We start from the raw sequence: 20,880 nt of genomic DNA on the forward strand, positions 1-20,880 counted from the left end.
CTTTAGGTTGTTACACTAGAAATCTTATTCAAGGAGAACTTGTTTTCATAATCTAGGAAAGTTGTTTGGGCCCGCTAAAGGCTCATCTTGCATGCACTCAATTCAGTCCACCATGGCGTCGAAGCGTAGTTGCGGAATGTTACTATCCTTTCTTGAAACACTGGCATATTTTAACAAACAAAATGAGAAAAGTGGAATGGCATACGAAGATATTGCTATGACTTTACAAAATAAGCGTTGCTCATCACAGGGACTCAATAGCTTGATGTTAGTTGCATGAGCATCCAAACTGAACTTTATCCCAAATGAAAGAAAATAACTACATACTACAATTTGTTGACTACATACAGAAATAATGTATATGTAGCTCTGCGATCGTATGTTCTGAAAGCGAGCACACAATTCCAGCTTGCTTCAGCTAACGGCAACTGCATCAAAATCTTAAACCTAACGCTAAAGGGAATGCCATCAAAATCTTAAACCTTAAGCAAGAACGATAAGTACTGTAGGCAATGGAAGCATAAATCACCATGTACTTTAGTTATTATCCTTTGTACTGCAAGCATATCGAACTAATCCGACTTATTCTGGTTAATACGGTTATGTATTCTAGTTGTGCGACCACATACAGTTCGAATCCCCATACAGTTTCACTCAACTTGCTGCCAGCGCTCAAAAGAATATAGACAAGATTCTCGAGACTATCAACATCCACAAAAAAAGAAGGGAATCTCACACAATTGTAGCAACATACAGCCTATAATATCATTCAAACTTGCCGTCGTAGCTCAGAAGAAATACCCAACATTACGAATATCCAACAAGAACTTGAAATAATGATAGGTAAGCCAGGCAAGGAGTATTCTTCTGCAACTACTAATTAAGCACATATGATGTAGTCGATGAAGGGCATGCCAGTGTAACAGGCTTGTAATTACCAACATTTATGTATCACCATTAATTCCATCGTTATTCAGCCATACTCGAGTTTACTCTAGTCTTCTTCTGAGGAGGTTTCATGATGGTCGTTTTTTCACGTGCAATCTTGAACCACTCCCGCGCTTCGACCAAGAGGGTCGGGAAACTCTGCATCAAATGGAGGTACTCACCAGACGTCGCGGCCATCTTGAAATTGTCACCATCGGCAAGGAAATCAAAGCACCGAGCTTTGAGTTTGGGGCAGACGTGGTCCTCCGCGAGCTCCAGCATTGAGACCACACTGTCTATGGTGATACCGTTGCCGCATAGCTTGTCCTCACAGATCATCTTCAGCTCCTCCATCCCATACCTATCAGCGGCTACAAGCAGACGCTGGTACTGTGCCATGGTGGACGTGAAATCAGCGGCTACAAGCAGACGCCTATCAACATGGCGACTACCATCATTTTCGCCGGCATCGGGTAGCGAACCATGATACATGTAATGGAGCAAAGATCGGAAGGTGGAGGCCTCCATGTCTTGGATGGTGATCGAAGTCATCTTGCTTTCGGCCATCGGGCCATAGAGCTGCGCTCTTAAGACGGGCGATCGGGCCGCGAGCACCAAGCGATGTGCGTTGAAGCTCTCCCCGCCGACGTCAAAGGAAACATCAGTGAGGTCTTGTTTACCAAGCATGATGGCCAGATCATGACCCAGACCCGGTGGTGAAGCCGGAGGTGTCCAGTTTTTTTCCCAGCTGATGTCAACGGAGCACAGCGCCTGGAAGTAGTCGTCCACCACACAGTTGGCCATGAGATCATCCCTCTCTACCAGCAGGATGTAAGCAGCTCCTTTTTCCGTGAACGCAGGGATGGGCGCGCTGTTGAATCCCACTGTCCGCACGGAAGGCGCCGGTGAGCCTGTTTTGTCGAGTAAAACCATGTGCGTCGACATCTTGGTAGCGCTCTCTATGACGGGGTACTCAGCCAACACGCTGAGAACCAGGATGATGCCGCTTCCATGAGAATACGCAACGCATTTGCATCCAGCCACGACGGTCGTCGCCAACAGAGGGCCAACCTCGGGCGGCACGAATCTTACCCGGAACAGGAAGCGGTGGCTGTTTCTTGTGGGGATTGTGTGGCACGAACCTTTGGCCATGATTGAGTTCGATCGACTGGGGAACCACCGGAAGCTGTAGGCGATCGGCGGCGACCAAACCTGTAATATGTTGAGAATTAGGGATCTGTTCCCGTGGGGTTTTAAGGGGAGTATCGCAGGCAGCCGCCGCTCGTACCGAAGCCGTACCAAGCGCGAGATTGCAGTGCCGCTAGGGTTGGGACTCTCTAGTTTTTTCGTCTTCGTTTTTTTTCCTTCCCTTTAGAGGGACAAGTACACGTTAATATTAGGAAGGCAATTAATTGCAGTTTGATATTAGGACTTCGATTGTACTTTGTTTAAAAAAATAGGACGACGATAACTGCCACACGTGTGGGCGTTAAGGGGTCTGCCCACACATTTTGTGTGGTGTCTAAGAGGATCAGCCCACACGCCTACGTGTGGGCAAAAGAACTAGCACCCACACGCCTTTTTTTTCCTTGCGGTCCCTCTCTCACACTCCTACGTGTGGGCAAAATGCATAACGCCCATACGACCTCTCTTAGCCACCTACCTCACGGTCCCGCACGCCCCGCATGACAGTCCCCACGCGTCCCCGCAGTTGCCATGGTCCGGACCCTCTTCAATGTCCGTTTAACTGCAGTTGCCATGGTTGCTCAACTGCAGTTGCCATCTCAGGTCAAGTGCCAGATGCCATTTTGGACAACTGCAGTTGTTGCCATGTATGGTCTGGTTTACTCTAGTTGCCATGATTTGAAAATTTTAGAGGTTGCCACCTACTAACACTAAGCAGTTGCCATGTATAGTCTGGTTTACTACAGTTGCCATGATTTGAAAATCTTAGGAGTTGCCACCTACTAACACTAGGCAGTTGCCGTGTAGCGCTACAAAGAGATTGGCGTGTAGTTGCCACCTACTAGACAGTTGCTGTGTAGTTGCCACCTACTAACACTAGGCAGTTGCCGTGTAGCGCTACAAAGAGACAGTTACCACCTACTAACACTAAGCAGTTGCCATATATGGTCTGGTCTACTTACAAGCACGCTAGGGCAGTTGCCATGTACACTGCAAAACGCATGGCAACTGGCGGCTTGGGTGTGGAGAGAGGAGACGGGCGTGTGGGCGAGATGGCAAATTCCCACACACCAGCCTTTGTGCGTGAGTGAAAACTGGCATGTGGGCGAATTGCTAAACGCCCACACACCGGCCCCTCCGTGTGGTGAAACGAATGTGTGGGCGACCGGGTGAATGCCCACACATCAGTCCAGTCCTACGTGGCACCACAAATATGCCAAGATTCGTGCACCCACAAACGGACGTGGAACCACGCATGTGGGCAAGACGCCCACACGTTGTTAGGTCACGTAGTAATTTCAAAATTTTCCTACGCACACGCAAGATCATGGTGATGCACAGCAACGAGAGGGGAGAGTGTGATCTACGTACCCATGTAGATCGACAACGGAAGCGTTAGCACAACGTGGTTGATGTAGTCGTACGTCTTCACGGCCCGACCGATCAAGCACCGAAACTACGGCACCTCCGAGTTCCAGCACACGTTCAGCTCGATGACGATCCCCGGACTCTGATCCAGCAAAGTGTCGGGGAAGAGTTCCGTCAGCACGACGGCGTGGTGACGATCTTGATGTACTACCGTTGCAGGGCTTCGCCTAAGCACCGCTACAATATTATCGAGGACTATGGTGGAAGGGGGCACCGCACACGGCTAAGAATATGATCACGTGGATCAACTTGTGTGTCTAGGGGTGCCCCCTGCCTCCATATATAAAGGATCAAGGGGGGGGTGCGGCCGGCCAGGAGAGGGCGCGCCAGGAGGAGTCCTACTCCCTCCGGGAGTAGGATTCCCCCCTTTCCTAGTTGGAATAGGATTCGGGAGGGGGAAAGAGGAGAGAGAGAAGGAAGGGGGGCGCCGGCCCCCTCTCCTTGTCTTATTCGGACTAGGGGGGGAGGGGGGCGCGGCCCAGCCCTGGCCACCTCTCCTCTCTTCCACAAAAGCCCACTAAGGCCCATATACCTCCCGGGGGGTTCCGGTAACCTCCCGGTACTCCGGTAAAATCCCGATTTCACCCGGAACACTTCCGATATCCAAATATAGGCTTCCAATATATCAATCTTTATGTCTCGACCATTTCGAGACTCCTCGTCATGTCCGTGATCACATCCGGGACTCCGAACAAACTTCGGTACATCAAAATGCATAAACTCATAATATAACTGTCATCGAAACCTTAAGCGTGCGGACCCTACGGGTTCGAGAACAATGTAGACATGATCGAGACACGTCTCCGGTAAATAACCAATAGCGGAACCTGGATGCTCATATTGGCTCCTACATATTCTACGAAGATCTTTTATCGGTCAGACCGCATAACAACATACGTTGTTCCCTTTGTCATCGGTATGTTACTTGCCCGAGATTCGATCGTCGGTATCTCAATACCTAGGTCAATCTCGTTATCGGCAAGTCTCTTTACTCGTTCCTTAATGCATCATCCCGCAACTAACTCATTAGTCACATTTCTTGCAAGGCTTATAGTGATGTGCATTACCGAGAGGGCCCAGAGATACCTCTCCGAAAATCGGAGTGACAAATCCTAATCTCGAAATACGCCAACCCAACATGTACCTTTGGAGACACCTGTAGAGCACCTTTATAATCACCCAGTTATGTTGTGACGTTTGGTAGCACACAAAGTGTTCCTCCGGCAAACGGGAGTTGCATAATCTCATAGTCATAGGAACATGTATAAGTCATGAAGAAAGAAATAGCAACATACTAAACGATCGGGTGCTAAGGTAATGGAATGGGTCATGTCAATCAGATCATTCACCTAATGATGTGATCCCGTCAATCAAATAACAACTCTTTGTCTATGGTTAGGAAACATAACCATCTTTGATTAACGAGCAAGTCAAGTAGAGGCATACTAGTGACACTCTGTTTGTCTATGTATTCACACATGTATTATGTTTCCGGTTAATACAATTCTAGCATGAATAATAAACATTTATCATAATATAAGGAAATAAATAATAACTTTATTATTGCCTCTAGGGAATATTTCCTTCAGTCTCCCACTTGCACTAGAGTCAATAATCTAGATTACATAGTAATGATTCTAACACCCATGGTGCCTTGGTGCTGATCATGTTTTGCTCGTGGAAGAGGCTTAGTCAACGGGTCTGCTACATTCAGATCCGTATGTATCTTGCAAATCTCTATGTCTCCCACCTGGACTAGATCCCGGATGGAATTGAAGCGTCTCTTGATGTGCTTGGTTCTCTTGTGAAATCTGGATTCCTTTGCCAAGGCAATTGCACCAGTATTGTCACCAAAGATTTTCATTGGACCCGATGCACTAGGTATGACACCTAGATCGGATATGAACTCCTTCATCCAGACTCCTTCATTTGCTGCTTCCGAAGCAGCTATGTATTCCGCTTCACACGTAGATCCCACCACGACGCTTTGTTTAGAACTGCACCAACTGACAGCTCCACCGTTTAATGTAAACACGTATCCGGTTTGCGATTTAGAATCGTCCGGATCAGCGTCAAAGCTCGCATTGACGTAACCATTTACGATTAGCTCTTTGTCACCTCCATAAACGAGAAACATATCCTTAGTCCTTTTCAGGTATTTCAGGATGTTCTTGACCGCTGTCCAGTGATCCACTCCTGGATTACTTTGGTACCTCCCTGCTAGACTTATAGCAAGGCACACATCAGGTCTGGTACACAGCATTGCATACATGATAGAGCCTATGGCTGAAGCATAGGGAACATCTTTCATTTTCTCTCTATCTTCTGTAGTGGTCGGGCATTGAGTCTGACTCAACTTCACACCTTGTAACACAGGCAAGAACCCTTTCTTTGCTTGATCCATTTTAAACTTCTTCAAAACTTTGTCAAGGTATGTGCTTTGTGAAAGTCCAATTAAGCGTCTTGATCTATCTCTATAGATCTTAATGCCTAATATGTAAGCAGCTTCACCGAGGTCTTTCATTCAAAAACTCTTATTCAAGTATCCCTTTATGCTATCCAGAAATTCTATATCATTTCCAATTAGTAATATGTCATCCACATATAATATCAGAAATTCTACAGAGCTGCCACTCACTTTCTTGTAAATACAGGCTTCTCCAAAAGTCTGTATAAAACAAAATTCTTTGATCACACTATCAAAGCGTTTATTCCAACTCCGAGAGGCTTGCACCAGTCCATAAATGGATCGCTGGAGCTTGCACACTTTGTTAGCTCCCTTTGGACCGACAAAACCTTCTGGTTGCATCATATACAACTCTTTTCCAGAAATCCATTCAGGAATGCAGTTTTGACATCCATCTGCCAAATTTCATAATCATAAAATGCGGCAATTGCTAACATGATTCGGACAGACTTAAGCATCGCTACGGGTGAGAAGATCTCATCGTAGTAAATCCCTTGAACTTGCCGAAAACCTTTTGCGACAAGTCGAGCTTTGTAGACAGTAATATTACCGTCAGCGTCAGTCTTCTTCTTGAAGATCCATTTATTCTCAATTGCTTGCCGATCATTGGGCAAATCAACCAAAGTCCATACTTTGTTCTCATACATGGATCCCATCTCAGATTTCATGGCTTCAAGCCATTTTGCGGAATCTGGGCTCACCATCGCTTCTTCATAGTTCGTAGGTTCATCATGATCTAGTAGCATGACTTCCAGAACAGGGTTACCGTACCACTCTGGTGCGGATCTCACTTTGGTTGATCTACGAGGTTCAGTAGTATCTTGTTCTGAAGTTTCATGATCATCATCATTAGCTTCCTCACTAATTGGTGTAGGTGTCACAGAAACAAGTTTCTGTGATGTACTACTTTCCAATAAGGGAGTAGGTACAGTTACCTCGTCAAGTTCTACTTTCCTCCCACTCACTTCTTTCGAGAGAAACTCCTTCTCCAGAAAGTTTCCGAATTTAGCAACAAAAGTCTTGCCTTCGGATCTGTGATAGAAGGTGTATCCAATAGTTTCCTTTGGATATCCTATGAAGACACATTTCTCCGATTTGGGTTCAAGCTTATCAGGTTGAAGCTTTTTCACATAAGCATCGCAGCCCCAAACTTTCAGAAACGACAACTTTGGTTTCTTGCCAAACCACAGTTCATAAGGCGTCGTCTCAACGGATTTTGATGGTGCCCTATTTAACGTGAATGTGGCCGTCTCTAGAGCGTATCCCCAAAACGATAGCGGTAAATCAGTAAGAGACATCATAGATCGTACCATATCTAGTAAAGTACGATTACGACGTTCGGACACACCATTACGCTGTGGTGTTCCGGGTGGCGTGAGTTGCGAAACTATTCCACATTGTTTCAAATGTACACCAAACTCGTAACTCAAATATTCTCCTCCATGATCAGATCGTAGGAATTTTATTTTCTTGTTATGATGATTTTCAACTTCACTCTGAAATTCTTTGAACTTTTCAAACGTTTCAGACTTGTGTTTCATTAAGTAGATATACCCATATCTGCTTAAGTCATTTGTGAAGGTGAGAAAATAACGATATCCGCCACGAGCCTCAACATTCATCGAACCACATACATCTGTATGTATGATTTCCAACAAATCTGTTGCTCTCTCCATAGTACCGGAGAACGGTGTCTTTGTCATCTTACCCATAAGGCACGGTTCGCAAGTACCAAGTGATTCATAATCAAGTGGTTCCAAAAGCCCATCAGTATGGAGTTTCTTCATGCGCTTTATACCGATATGACCCAAACGGCAGTGCCACAAATAAGTTGCACTATCATTATCAACTCTGCATCTTTTGGCTTTAACACTATGAATATGTGTGTCACTACTATCAATATTTAATAAGAATAGACCACTCCTTAAGGGTGCATGACCATAAAAGATATTACTCATGTAAATAGAACAACCATTATTCTCTGATTTAAATGAATAACCATCTCGCATCAAACAAGATCCAGATATAATGTTCATGCTTAACGCTGGCACCAAATAACAATTATTTAGGTCTAATACTAATCCCGAAGGTAGATGTAGAGGTAGCGTGCCGACTGCGATCACATCGACTTTGGAACCATTTCCCACGCGCATCATCACCTCGTCCTTAGCCAATCTTCGCTTAATCCGTAGTCCCTGTTTCAAGTTGCAAATATTAGCAACAGAACCAGTATCAAATACCCAGGTGCTACTGCGAGCATTAGTAAGGTACACATCAATAACATGTATATCACATATACCTTTGTTCACCTTGCCATCCTTCTTATCCGCCAAATACTTGGGGCAGTTCCGCTTCCAGTGACCAGTCTGCTTGCAGTAGAAGCACTCAGTTTCAGGCTTAGGTCCAGGTTTGGGTTTCTTCTCTTGAGTAGCAACTTGCTTGCTGTTCTTTTTGAAGTTCCCCTTCTTCTTCCCTTTGCCCTTTTTCTTGAAACTAGTGGTCTTGTTGACCATCAACACTTGATGCTCCTTCTTGATTTCTACCTCCGCAGCTTTCAGCACTCGGGAATAGTCTTATTCATCCCTTGCATATTATAGTTCATCACGAAGCTCTTGTAGCTTGGTGGCAGTGATTGGAGAATTCTGTCAATGACGCAATCATCTAGAAGATTAACTCCCAATTGAATCAAGTGATTATTATACCCAGACATTTTGAGTATATGCTCACTGACAGAACTGTTCTCCTCCATCTTGCAGCTATAGAACTTATTGGAGACTTCATATCTCTCAATCCGGGCATTTGCTTGAAATATTAACTTCAACTCCTGGAACATCTCATATGCTCCATGACGTTCAAAACGTCGTTGAAGTCCCGATTCTAAGCCGTAAAGCATGGCACACTGAACTATCGAGTAGTCATCAGCTTTGCTCTGCCAGACGTTCATAGCATCTGGTGTTGCTCCAGCAGCAGGCCTGGCACCCAGCGGTGCTTCCAGGACGTAATTCTTCTGTGCAGCAATGAGGATAATCCTCAAGTTACGGACCCAGTCCGTGTAATTGCTACCATCATCTTTCAACTTTGCTTTCTCAAGGAACGCATTAAAATTCAACGGAACAACATCACGGGCCATCTATCTACAATCAAGCATGAATAAGCAAGATACTATCAGGTACTAAGTTCATGATAAATTTAGGTTCAATTAATCATATTACTTAAAGAACTCCCACTTAGATAGACATCCCTCTAATCCTCAAAGTGATTACGTGATCCAAATCAACTAAACCATGTCCGATCATCACGTGAGATGGAGTAGTTTCATTGGTGAACATCACTATGTTGATCATATCTACTATATGATTCACGCTCGACCTTTCGGTCTCCGTGTTCCGAGGCCATATCTGTATATGCTTGGCTCGTCAAGTATAACCTGAGTATTCCGCGTGTGCAACTGTTTTGCACCCGTTGTATTTGAACGTAGAGCCTATCACACCCGATCATCACGTGGTGTATCAACACGAAGAACTTTCGCAATGGTGCATACTCAGGGAGAACACTTCTTGATAATTAGTGAGAGATCATCTTATAATGCTACCGTCAATCAAAGCAAGATAAGAGATGCACGTCCTCTACTTTGTTGTTGCATGTTTTACGTGGCTGCTACGGGCTTAAGCAAGAACCAATCTTACCTACACATCAAAACCACAACGATAGTTTGTCAAGTTGGTGCTGTTTTAACCTTCGCAAGGACCGGGCGTAGCCACACTCGGTTCAACTAAAGTTGGAGAAACTGTCACCCGCTAGCCACCTTTGTGCAAAGCACGTCGGGAGAACCGGTCTCGCGTAAGCGTACGCGTAATGTCGGTCCGTTCCGCTTCGTCCAACAATACCGCCGAACCAAAGTATGACATGCTGGTAAGCAGTATGACTTATATCGCCCACAACTCACTTGTGTTCTACTCGTGGATATAACATCAACATATAAAACCTAGGGTCGGATGCCACTGTTAGGTAACGTAGTAATTTCAAAATTTTCCTACGCACACGCAAGATCATGGTGATGCATAGCAACAAGAGGGGAGAGTGTGATCTACGTACCCTTGTAGATCGACAACGGAAGCGTTAGCACAACGTGGTTGATGTAGTCGTACGTCTTCACGGCCCGACCGATCAAGCACCGAAACTACGGCACCTCCGAGTTCTAGCACACGTTCAGCTCGATGACGATCCCCGGACTCCGATCCAGCAAAGTGTCGGGGAAGAGTTCCGTCAGCACGACGGCGTGGTGACGATCTTGATGTACTACCGTTGCAGGGCTTCGCCTAAGCACCGCTACAATATTATCGAGGACTATGGTGGAAGGGGGCACCGCACACGGCTAAGAATATGATCACGTGGATCAACTTGTGTGTCTAGGGGTGCCCCCTGCCTCCGTATATAAAGGATCAAGGGGGGGGGTGCGGCCGGCCAGGAGAGGGCGCGCCAGGAGGAGTCCTACTCCCTCCGGGAGTAGGATTCCCCCTTTCCTAGTTGGAATAGGATTCGGGAGGGGGAAAGAGGAGAGAGAGAAGGAAGGGGGGCGCCGGCCCCCTCTCCTTGTCCTATTCGGACTAGGGGGGAGGGGCGCGCGGCCCAGCCCTGGCCACCTCTCCTCTCTTCCACTAAAGCCCACTAAGGCCCATATACCTCCCGGGGGGTTCCGGTAACCTCCCGGTACTCCAATAAAATCCTGATTTCACCCGGAACACTTCCGATATCCAAATATAGGCTTCCAATATATCAATCTTTATATCTCAACCATTTCGAGACTCCTCGTCATGTTCGTGATCACATCCGGGACTCCGAACAAACTTCGGTACATCAATATGCATAAACTCATAATATAATTGTCATCGAAACCTTAAGCGTGCGGACCCTACGGGTTCGAGAACAATGTAGACATGACCGAGACACGTCTCCGGTCAATAACCAATAGCGGAACCTGGATGCTCATATTGGCTCCTACATATTCTACGAAGATCTTTTATCGGTCAGACCGCATAACAACATACGTTGTTCCCTTTGTCATCGGTATGTTACTTGCCCGAGATTCGATCGTCGGTATCTCAATACCTAGTTCAATCTCGTTACCGGCAAGTCTCTTTACTCGTTCCGTAATACATCATCTCACAACTAACTCATTAGTTGCAATGCTTGCGAGGCTTATGTGATGTGCATTACCGAGAGGGCCCAGAGATACCTCTCCGATCAGAACCTGCCAAGTCGGAGTTACTCTGTAAAACCCCGTAATAAGCACGTGAATGTAGGATTGTTGCGTGCCCCCCCCACCCCTGATTGTGCGATGTTGTCTAATTAGTCATATGAATGCATGTTTTTTTAGACAAACTCGTGAAGCTTTATTAGATCATCACAACGTTTACAAGGACGAAAAAGAAGATCATCGGGCTGACCTAACCAAGAATGGCAGCCAGCCCCTTAAAGTTAAAGTATGCTTCGCTAAATTGTGAGCCTCGTAGTTCAAGCTCCTACTTAATCCACGTATATACATACTTGCCCCCCCACCCCCTGTCTCAGTGTTAAGTTTACAAAAAGGAATAAGGCCCATGTGACGCCCACTAGCAGTCAGCTTGGGCTATTGGCTCAAGTCTCCTCCTGGCCTGGGTGTTGCGTTCTCCTGTGATTAGTCTATACCCAAAATCACTAATTGAGGAGTACTCCTTCCGAAGATCAATCCCATCTCTTTAAATTGCGACAAGTGGTGCACTGCATGCGCACCACTTGTTGCAACCTGGGTATTTTCCCTTTTTCATAGATCCATTTATTCAAAACATTTTATATCTTAAATTGTGCATCCAAATATCGAACTGTTTTCACAATTGGATTGCGCGCGTCAAGATCTTCAAATTTAGATCCCATGTTGACAGGTTTTGACGAACTTTTTCAACAAAAAAGGGGAAAAACCCCCGAAGTGGGAGCGCTTTTTTTCGTTTTCGAAAGAGGCACGACTGTGCCTCTCGCGGAAGGAAATCCGTGCCTCCACGAGAAGTAGACCCGTGCCTCTCGCGGAAGGAAAAAAAGAAAACGCATTTTTTTCGCTTCCGAGAGGCGCGACCGTGCCTCCCTCGAAAGCAAATATGTGCCTCTCGCGGAAGAAAAAATACACTTTTTTTCCTGTTTCCGATAGGCACGGCCGTGCCTCTCGCTTAAGCAAATCTGTGCCTGTCGCGGAAGCAAAACCATGCCTCACGTGGAAGGAAAAAATAGAAAACGGTTGTTTTTTCCGTTTCCAAGAGGCACGGCCATGCCTCTCGCTAAAGAAAAACCGTCCCTCTCACCGAAGTAAAAACGTGCTTCTCTTGGATGGAAAAAGAAAGAAAACAAGTTTTTTCTTTGTTTTCGAGAAGCTCGCGAAAATAAAACTGTGCCTCTCGTGAAGGAAAAAAAGGAAAACGCATTTTTCATGCAAAAATATTGATTATTTCGTTCAAAAACTAAAAAAGACCGGTGGAAAACCAAAAACCCAAAAATAACCGAAGAAAAACCATATAAAAGCAGAAAACGCGTGCGGGAAAATAGAAAAAATCTGGAGGGAGCACCCAGAGCATGACATGTGGCGGCGGCTGAGAGCGCCCCAAGTGGCGTGCTCTCAGCGCACTCCCAAGTGATCATTGGGAGTCTTCCGAAGGAGCGCTCGTCAACTAGTTGCTCAACTATGTACGCGGATTAGTATGCACAAATTATCCGCCTCCGTTCCGTGCCGTAGCCCGCCCGGCCGCCTCTACTCTCCCTGCCCTGCTGCTCTCGATCCTATTCTTACGATGACGGCGCGGCACAACCTTCTTCCCTTGTCAAATCTTCTGGATCCAACCAACGGGAACTAGCCAAGGACACAAGGTTTAACACGTCACTACATCACACCATCTAGTAATCTCAATTGCCATCTTTTATCGTTGTTCAATTTATACATCAGCCTTTTGTTGTTTACTTGTTTTTGTTGTGTGATTTGTGATGGTATGGTTCCATGAAGAGTTCTTATCTTGTACTATCCTGGAAATAATCATGATCATGATGCAAATTATCTTATATGAGTTCATATTTGTGATGCAATTTTTTCCTATGTCGAACAGCTAATTGAGAGATTACAATTCCATAGATGCGAAGAGAAAAGTGCCATCAAATGCCGCTATGATTTATTCTTTTTTAAGCTTGATTCTTCAAGTTCTCAACCTACTGAATTGTTAACGACGCTGATGCACAAATTACAAATCCCAGTCGAATTGACACTCAAGTTGAGAATATGCCGGACATGGTAAAAGTTTGCAGAACAAGAAAACAACATAACCACAACTTATATGTAAGACCTAATAAACATTGTCAAAATGGAGCTACCACCGGACAAGCAAGATGAAGCTCAACATTTCTATATACACCTGAGGGACCATATCAGCCACAAAGTTCCCCTAAACATTGTAACTATTTATTTATCAGTTAAGCACCGCCAAATGGGAGACGGATGACTTCGGTATTGCATGATCGTATACGTTGAAAAGAATTAGCAGGTAAGTCTCTTCCAGTGAAATTATTAAACTTTTTCATCTTATTTGGCAATTGTACAGGCAAATTTAAAATCATACAATTGTATTCAATATTTCTAGTGTGTGACACATTATTATAGTATGATGATAGTTATTTATTTTTGGTCCAGAAAAAAATGAACTTGACTTGACCCCCCGTATACCAAAATCCTGGCTCCACCCCTGGCGATGACTGGTCGCCGGCTACAAACACTACAGGCCGTGCATGGTAGCTGCCGATGCGATGGTCCGGGATGGCAGAACTCAATGCTCACTGAAATTCTATCTCTACCCTCCACTTGTTTTTGGACCGAACTACCTGTGGGGTTGATTAACAATGAGCTGCCTAAAATACCCCTCACAACTCAATATACTACTGGAAATCCGGTGTAGTATTGCCTCATCTGGCCGTGAAACAAGAAAAATAATGGGCCAAAATTTAGTTGATGTACCGTAAAAGGCCTCGACCCACAATGCCAAGGCTGTGATGCACGCATGCAGCTATTAATGTAATCAACTAACATCGGCAAGAGTACCAACACCGATATTCCATGGACAAAAAACCAAGCAGCCAAGCCGATGCCGCTGGGAACCGTAAGTACGAATCTCCATTGTCGAGGACGTAGCAGCCGGGACTGATATTGGGAGGAAATTCCTCCTCAAGGCGATCATGAGAAAAAAAAAGTCAAAACCGATCTGGTGAAGCAAGATCTGAAGGACAATACCAAGACAAATTTAATCTTCCAACACCCCAATTGACACCGGGAAGGAGATCTCGTCATTGAACGAAGGGACGAAGATTACTTATTGTAAACTATGCCATCTCCACCGAAGAAGATGACTATAAAACCCTAAACCAATCTAGTGAAAACACTACTATTATTCCACGCAAAAAAAAGAAACCACTACTATTATTAAGTACTCCACTCATAGATCTGGTTCCCCACCCCTCCCAACGCTAGTGAGGCCGGCCGGAGGAGCTGGACCCGATCTATGGTGGAGGCAGAGGTGGTGGCAGCGGCTAAGTTTTATTCCAGAGGACCTTTCAAGCCATTGATTTGGTTGCTAACATTTCAATTTGACTGTATGGAACATGAATATTTTATGTAACATTATGACAACTAAAACGGAAAGAGTATGGCTAGGTTGCCAATTGAGACTTAATCAAGTCTCAGTCAAATGACATAGTATATAAGAAGAAAAAGTAAAGAAAAATATACGAATCTCCATGCAAGATCAAACGAACATATAAGACATAATGAAAACTCAGTCGACTAATTCTTGGCAAAACTGGAACTGAAAATACAGCATCTCCCCAACTGCTAGTTAAAGAATAGGGAGGCCAAACTACACAAGTGCATGCAATTTTTTTTTCTAAATTATGTACTGTTCATCTCTAAATTGGGAGGAATGTTCCCCCTGTCTCCTTTACTATACGCAGGGCAGAACCACCTGTGCGTATTGCGATTGGCCAAACCATGAAACCGCCGCGTGACAATTATGCAGTCTCGCTCATTCGTACTACTATTCATCATCTACTAGAAGGGCAACCCAAGCTTTGCTGCGTCGCTTATGTTCTTGGGGTTTTACATGTTTTATTTTTATGTGGTAATGTTTTTTAATTGTGAAATTATTAATGTGCTGGTTGATTTGGCGTTTGGGGGAAACAATGAAGTGTGTTATTTTTATCAAAGATGCTACACCTACGGATAGACTTTACGGAATCATGGTTACGGATGACTGTGTCAATTTATGGTTAGAGTTTAGGGTAAGTGTGGCCCATTGGTGAAACTCGGGGAGTGATTGGTGGGAGTGTGTTCAGTATAACCAAACTGCAGTGAGTCGGCCTTGAGTGTATCATTTTTCATTTTTACTGTGGTGCTTCGGTGGGTCTTTTTGGCTCTTCGATTGGAGGGCGTCATTTAATTATACAAATATATGAGGCAGTTACCTATCTTCTTGGTCGCATGTGTTATGCTGGTGCTAAACGTGTCAGGCGGCACTTCCTTTTTGTCAACGAAGGCCTACAACACCTAGGAACTTACAAGAGACTGATTCATCGAGAGATCCCACAACAAAGCCCGGGTCAACGACCCAATCAGTCGTGTATCCAAACCAAATTGAAGATCTCAGTTCAATGGGGAGGCTTTAAAATTAAGGAGCTTAATGAAGGTAGAGATTGCATCGCCACAACCAAGGATTCACCGAGTCAAAATCAAGGCATTGAAAATGTATACCTCAATCGAATGGGAGAGCTCCAAAATTAGGGAGCATAGTGTATTAAAAAAATTGAAGCCCCAATTGACTCTCATGCCTTTAAAATTAATAGTGTTATAGAGAACTAGATAATACTCCGCATGTTGTTGCGGAAATATTTTGCGACATATTTCAATGTGATTCGTTGTATGAAACATGAATGTTTGAATTAATAATATAAAAGGCTAAAACTAAAAATATTTATAATTTATTATGGTTGAGTACTGTATAGTTGTAAAACGTTTATTAAATATAAATAACATAATAGAATGAAAATTCTCATGTATCTTTGCATGTTAAGATGAGTCTTTTTTTCATGCATGTTTTATGATGAAGTGGCATGCTCGTATGTTGAGAGACATATTGTAGTGGAGGTGGGCATTCTCTCATGCATGTTGTACAATGATGTGACATGCTTGCATGTTGAGAGAAATAATTACTGGAGGTTAGTTATTTAGATATAGAAGATATATGGCAAGCATTATGAGAACTGAGACCAATTGACCACGAGCTTTCCTACATCTATGGGCCATTTCTCACCGAAAGGTAGTTACGGGCTGACATGACCCAGTTAAAATAGGGGGGCAGGGTTAGTTAAAATTAAGGACGAACCAACCTGTGATTAGATGGTTAGAGGGACAGTGGTATGCTCAGCCCATCAGGGTTCAAGTCCTGGTGCTTGCATTATTCCTTGATTTATTTCAGGATTTTCGGCGATACGCTTTCAGTGAAAGGAGATGTCCTCGTCGATGATGAGGCGCCCACGGCGACTTCGTAAATCTCAAGATGATATGTCGGCTCAGTTTCTCGAAGGTGCTCATAGGAGTAGGGTGTGCGTGTGTGCATTCATAGGGGTGAGTGTATGCGCGTATGTATGTGCGTTTGCGTCTGGACTGTGTTAAAAAAATTGAAATTAGGGTGTGTGTGTGTGGGGGGGGGGGGTTGAATTTGTGGTGGAGAGGAGGACACATCTCCCCGTGAAATCAGTCCGTAGGCAAGTGTAGGATTTTTGCTGTCCTATAAAATACATCAGTATAGAGAGCTTCACCCAGCTCTCACCATTTGCAGTACGACTGATCCAAAATGGAAACCACCATGATACGGATCTAGATAATAGGTCGCTCGATTACACTCAATCACACGGAATCAGAGGAATTGTAGCAGTGTATTTAGTCTCAGCAAGAAGGGGATCGGGGAGTGAGAGCCTGGAGGTGGGAGGAGAGATACATCGCCCAGCGGCGCCAATACGGTAAGTGATCCAACGATGCCAACCCTAGCGCCGGGCTGCCCTTATATACCTACTTGGTCCACTCTAGGCCTTGCACCAGTGGGTTGGGCTTTTCCTTCCTCTTGGTTCTCTCCAGCTGGGCTGGGCTTCTCTGTACGGGGCCCACCATTCCCATGACATTCCCCTCTCCTTGAGAATTGGCTTCACCCCAAGCCAGAGCTCTGGGAAACCTGGACTTCAGAGGTACTTCGTCTTCCCAGGTGGCCAACGAGTCGGGGAACCCAGACCAACGCACTAAGACCTGCTTCACTTGACGAGCCCCACGCATCACGGATCGGCGCTGCAGGATCCGCTCGGGCACTTGCAGAGGAAGAAGATCCTCGTCGAGCGTCGGCAGCTCCGGCATCACTTGAGTTGACGGAGGCACGCCCAGCCGGAGTTGCGAGACATGAATGACGGGGTGGATACGCGCTGCTTCAGGCAACGCCAGCTTGTATGCCACCTCTCCAACTTGCCCCAGTACCTGAAAGGGACCAAAATAGCGAAATGCCAATTTGTGGTTAGCTCTTGTTGCCACCGACGACTGCGCGTACGGTTGAAGCTTGAGGTACACCCAGTCCCCAACAGCAAACACCCGATCCGAACGCTTGCGATCAGCCTTGCTCTTCATCACTTGCCGAGCTCTGTGGTGGTGTTGTTTGACAAGTGCCATCACTGTTGCTCTTTCTTTAGTCCAAGCGGCCAAATCAGTGACAGCCTCATCCGCTACATTGGTGATACCAAAGAAACGAGGCTTGTGCCCATACATGACTTCAAATGGAGACGATCGAAGAGCTGAGTGGTAAGAGGTGTTATACCAAAACTCGGCTAACGCCAGCCAGTCTGCCCACTTGCTAGGACAGTTATGCACGAAGCAGCGGAGATATAGTTCCATGCATTGGTCGACCCTCTCAGTAGTGCCATCTGTCTGTGGGTGCCGTGCAGAAGAGATGTTCAGTGTAGTATGCGTCAGCCTGCACAGCTCCTGCCACACACGACTGTTAAAGATCCGGTCATGGTCTGACACCATTTTATCAGGAGGTCCATGAAGCTTGAACACATTCTCCATGTAAGCTTTCGCTACTTGCAAGGCCGAATAAGGGTACCGCAAGGGAATGAAATGTGCATACCGTGTTAACTTATCCACCACGACCAAGATAGAGTTGAACCCCCGAGAAGAAGGCAGACCTTCCACGAAGTCCAGTGTCACCATCTCCCAGGCCTGCTCCGGAACAGGCAAGGGCTGGAGAAGCCCCGGATACTTCACATGCTCAGGCTTGGCCTGCTTGCATACCGCATAGTTTGCCACAAAGATCTTGACAGTCTGCTTCATTCTGGGCCACGCGAAATGCCGCATGATTCGATTGTATGTAGCGTGCACTCCTGAGTGTCCCCCAAGGCTCCCGCATGCAATTCGTGCAACACCATCTTCTGAGCTGTTACGTTGGAGCCGAGCTAGACCCGGCCCTTGTATCGAATCAGTCCATCAACCACCGTGAACGGGCCATCCAACGGCGCCCCTGAAGCTGCAGTTGCCAACTTGTTCGAGCAAGATGGTCCTTCTGATAGCCTTTCTTCACCTCTTCCAACCACGTGGGAAGGCTGTCTTGGCTCAAAATGACCATGGTGAGTTTGGAAGGCTGTCTTGGCCTCGTCCTCGGGTCGCATCCGGATCTGATGGTACCCAGACCGCAAGTCCAAACTGGTAAACACCGTTGCGCCATGCAATTCATCTAACAGCTCGTCAATGACCGGAATGGGAAACCGGTTCTTGATGGTGATAGCATTGAGGAAGCGATAGTCAACACAAAAGCGCCATTCACCATCTTTCTTCTGCACTAGCAACACGGGCGATGAGAAAGTACTGCGGCTGATCTGAATAATCCCTTGCCGCAACATCTCCGCTACCTGAGCCTCGATTTCATCTTTGTGAGCTGGGTTGTAATGGTACGGACGCCGTTTCACTGGCTAAGCGCCAGGAATCAACTCAATTGCATGATCGAACTCTCGCTGCGGTGGCAACCCTTTTGGTTCTTCAAACAAGTCCGCGAATTCCGTGAGTAACTCCTCCACTTCGACTGGGATTGGCTCGATTGTTCCTTCAGGCTTGGATACTGCTAGGAGTATCACGTGCGCCAGCTCTGTGCGTGCCTGCATTAACTGTAGCTCCGCTCCTGAAATAGCATGACAACGCGACATCTCAGGTGTGGTCCCTGTCAACTGAATGTACTTGCCTTCTTACTGGAATGTCATCAACTTCTCCCCCCAGTTAACTGTCATTAGACCCCGAGACTCGAGCCAATCCATGCCTAGCACTACATCATAACTGCCCAATGGAAACAACTTGAGAGTGGAGCTGAATCGATGGCCCTGGATGACATACTCACAACCTGGCACCTCTTGATCACATGGTGTCACTGCCCCATCGGCCACCTTGACCTTCAAAGGTGTGCGCATCGCTTGCACCCCCTCCCATTCCTGAGCAATCTCGGTGTTGACGAAGCTATGAGAACTCCCCGAGTCCACTAGCATGAGTAACACTTTGTTTCCAATCTTCCCAGACAGACGGAATGCCTTGGGCGCTTCAGTACCTTGGACTGCGGCCGTCGACAAAAGACAGAGGTCATCTTCAGAGCTTTCTGCCTGAGCAACAGCAGTGCCCGGAGAAACCGGAGGCGAGATCATGCCCACCGGTTCTTCAACGACATGTAACTGGACCGTGGATGCACATACATGCCCTGGCCCCCAACGCTCGCCACAAGTGAAGCAGAGACCACGTGCTTTGCAAAAAGCCCGAAGAGCCTTGAGCTTGTCATCTGTTGTTGTGCCCGCAGCACTCGAGGGTGACTTGGCGATGTCCAGACCTCGTTGTGTCTTGAGTGGAGTGGAGACAGGCAGCGACGCGTTCGAGCGTCCCATCGGAGACGCCGCCGGCACCGCCACGGATAGGGCTGGGCGTGAGGGAAAACGCCTAGTTCTGCTGTTGGATGCCCCAGAGCGCTGCGCCACAGTGGCCTCTTGCTCCTGACGCACCATTTCAACCACCTCTTCCTGCAATTCAGCCAAGGAAACAGCAGTATCGAGATCTTTTGGACGATGTAACATAACAACCACTTTAATTTCATGAGCTAGCCCTTCAATGAATTGAGTAGTAAAGAACAAAGGATCCCAAGAGCTATGATGAGCTAGCAAGCAGTGCATGGAAACATTGAACTGCTCTGCATATTCTAGAACTGCACCCTCTTGCTTAAGCTTCGAAAAACGACGCAACAACTGCTGAAACTCTGACCTACCAAACTTTTCTAGAACTGTTGTGCAAAAAGTATCCCAACTAGCGGCCTTAAGATGCATCTTAGACCACTCGAGCCACAAGGCAGCAGCCCCAGTGAAGTGGACCACCACAGTGTCCACCCACACTGTTGGATCAACACCACACACACGAAAGTAAGCCTCGCAACGAATGCGCCACCCCGTAGGATTAACGCCATCAAAACTGGGACAGTCTACATGCTTATGATACCCCTGATGACCAGTACCACTGCCAAAATCCAACGACGGCGGTAGGGGAATGGGAACTGTGGGAAAAGGAGTGCGGACCGTACCGTTGGCCGGGACCGACGCGGGGAGGAGAGCCCCCCCCCCAACCAGTTCCCGTGGATTCGAAGCCCTGCGGTGGCCATCGGGCCCGTAGCCGTCGCCACTGCGGTGTCCCCCGAGCTCTAGCGCGTCCGCCACTGCCGAACTCGAGGTTTCCGCCATCTTGTCGCGGGGCGAGGTGT

At 46.4% G+C, this 20,880-nt stretch overlaps 1 protein-coding gene across 1 annotated transcript in view; it reads right to left on the reverse strand.

The window, feature by feature from the left end:
* Positions 1-969: 969 nt before the first annotated feature.
* The window catches only part of LOC147961658 (uncharacterized), a 62,346-nt gene continuing 42,435 nt past the window's right edge, over positions 970-20,880 (reverse strand). Inside the window, exon 3 of the mRNA XM_087533890.1 lies at positions 970-1,640. Coding sequence (XP_087390016.1) covers positions 970-1,640 — 671 coding nt within the window. The remainder of the gene's footprint in view (positions 1,641-20,880) is intronic.

Source organism: Triticum urartu, chromosome 7A, assembly GCF_056163025.1.
Source record: "Triticum urartu cultivar PI428250 chromosome 7A, HENAU_Tu73, whole genome shotgun sequence".
NCBI lineage: Eukaryota > Viridiplantae > Streptophyta > Magnoliopsida > Poales > Poaceae > Triticum > Triticum urartu.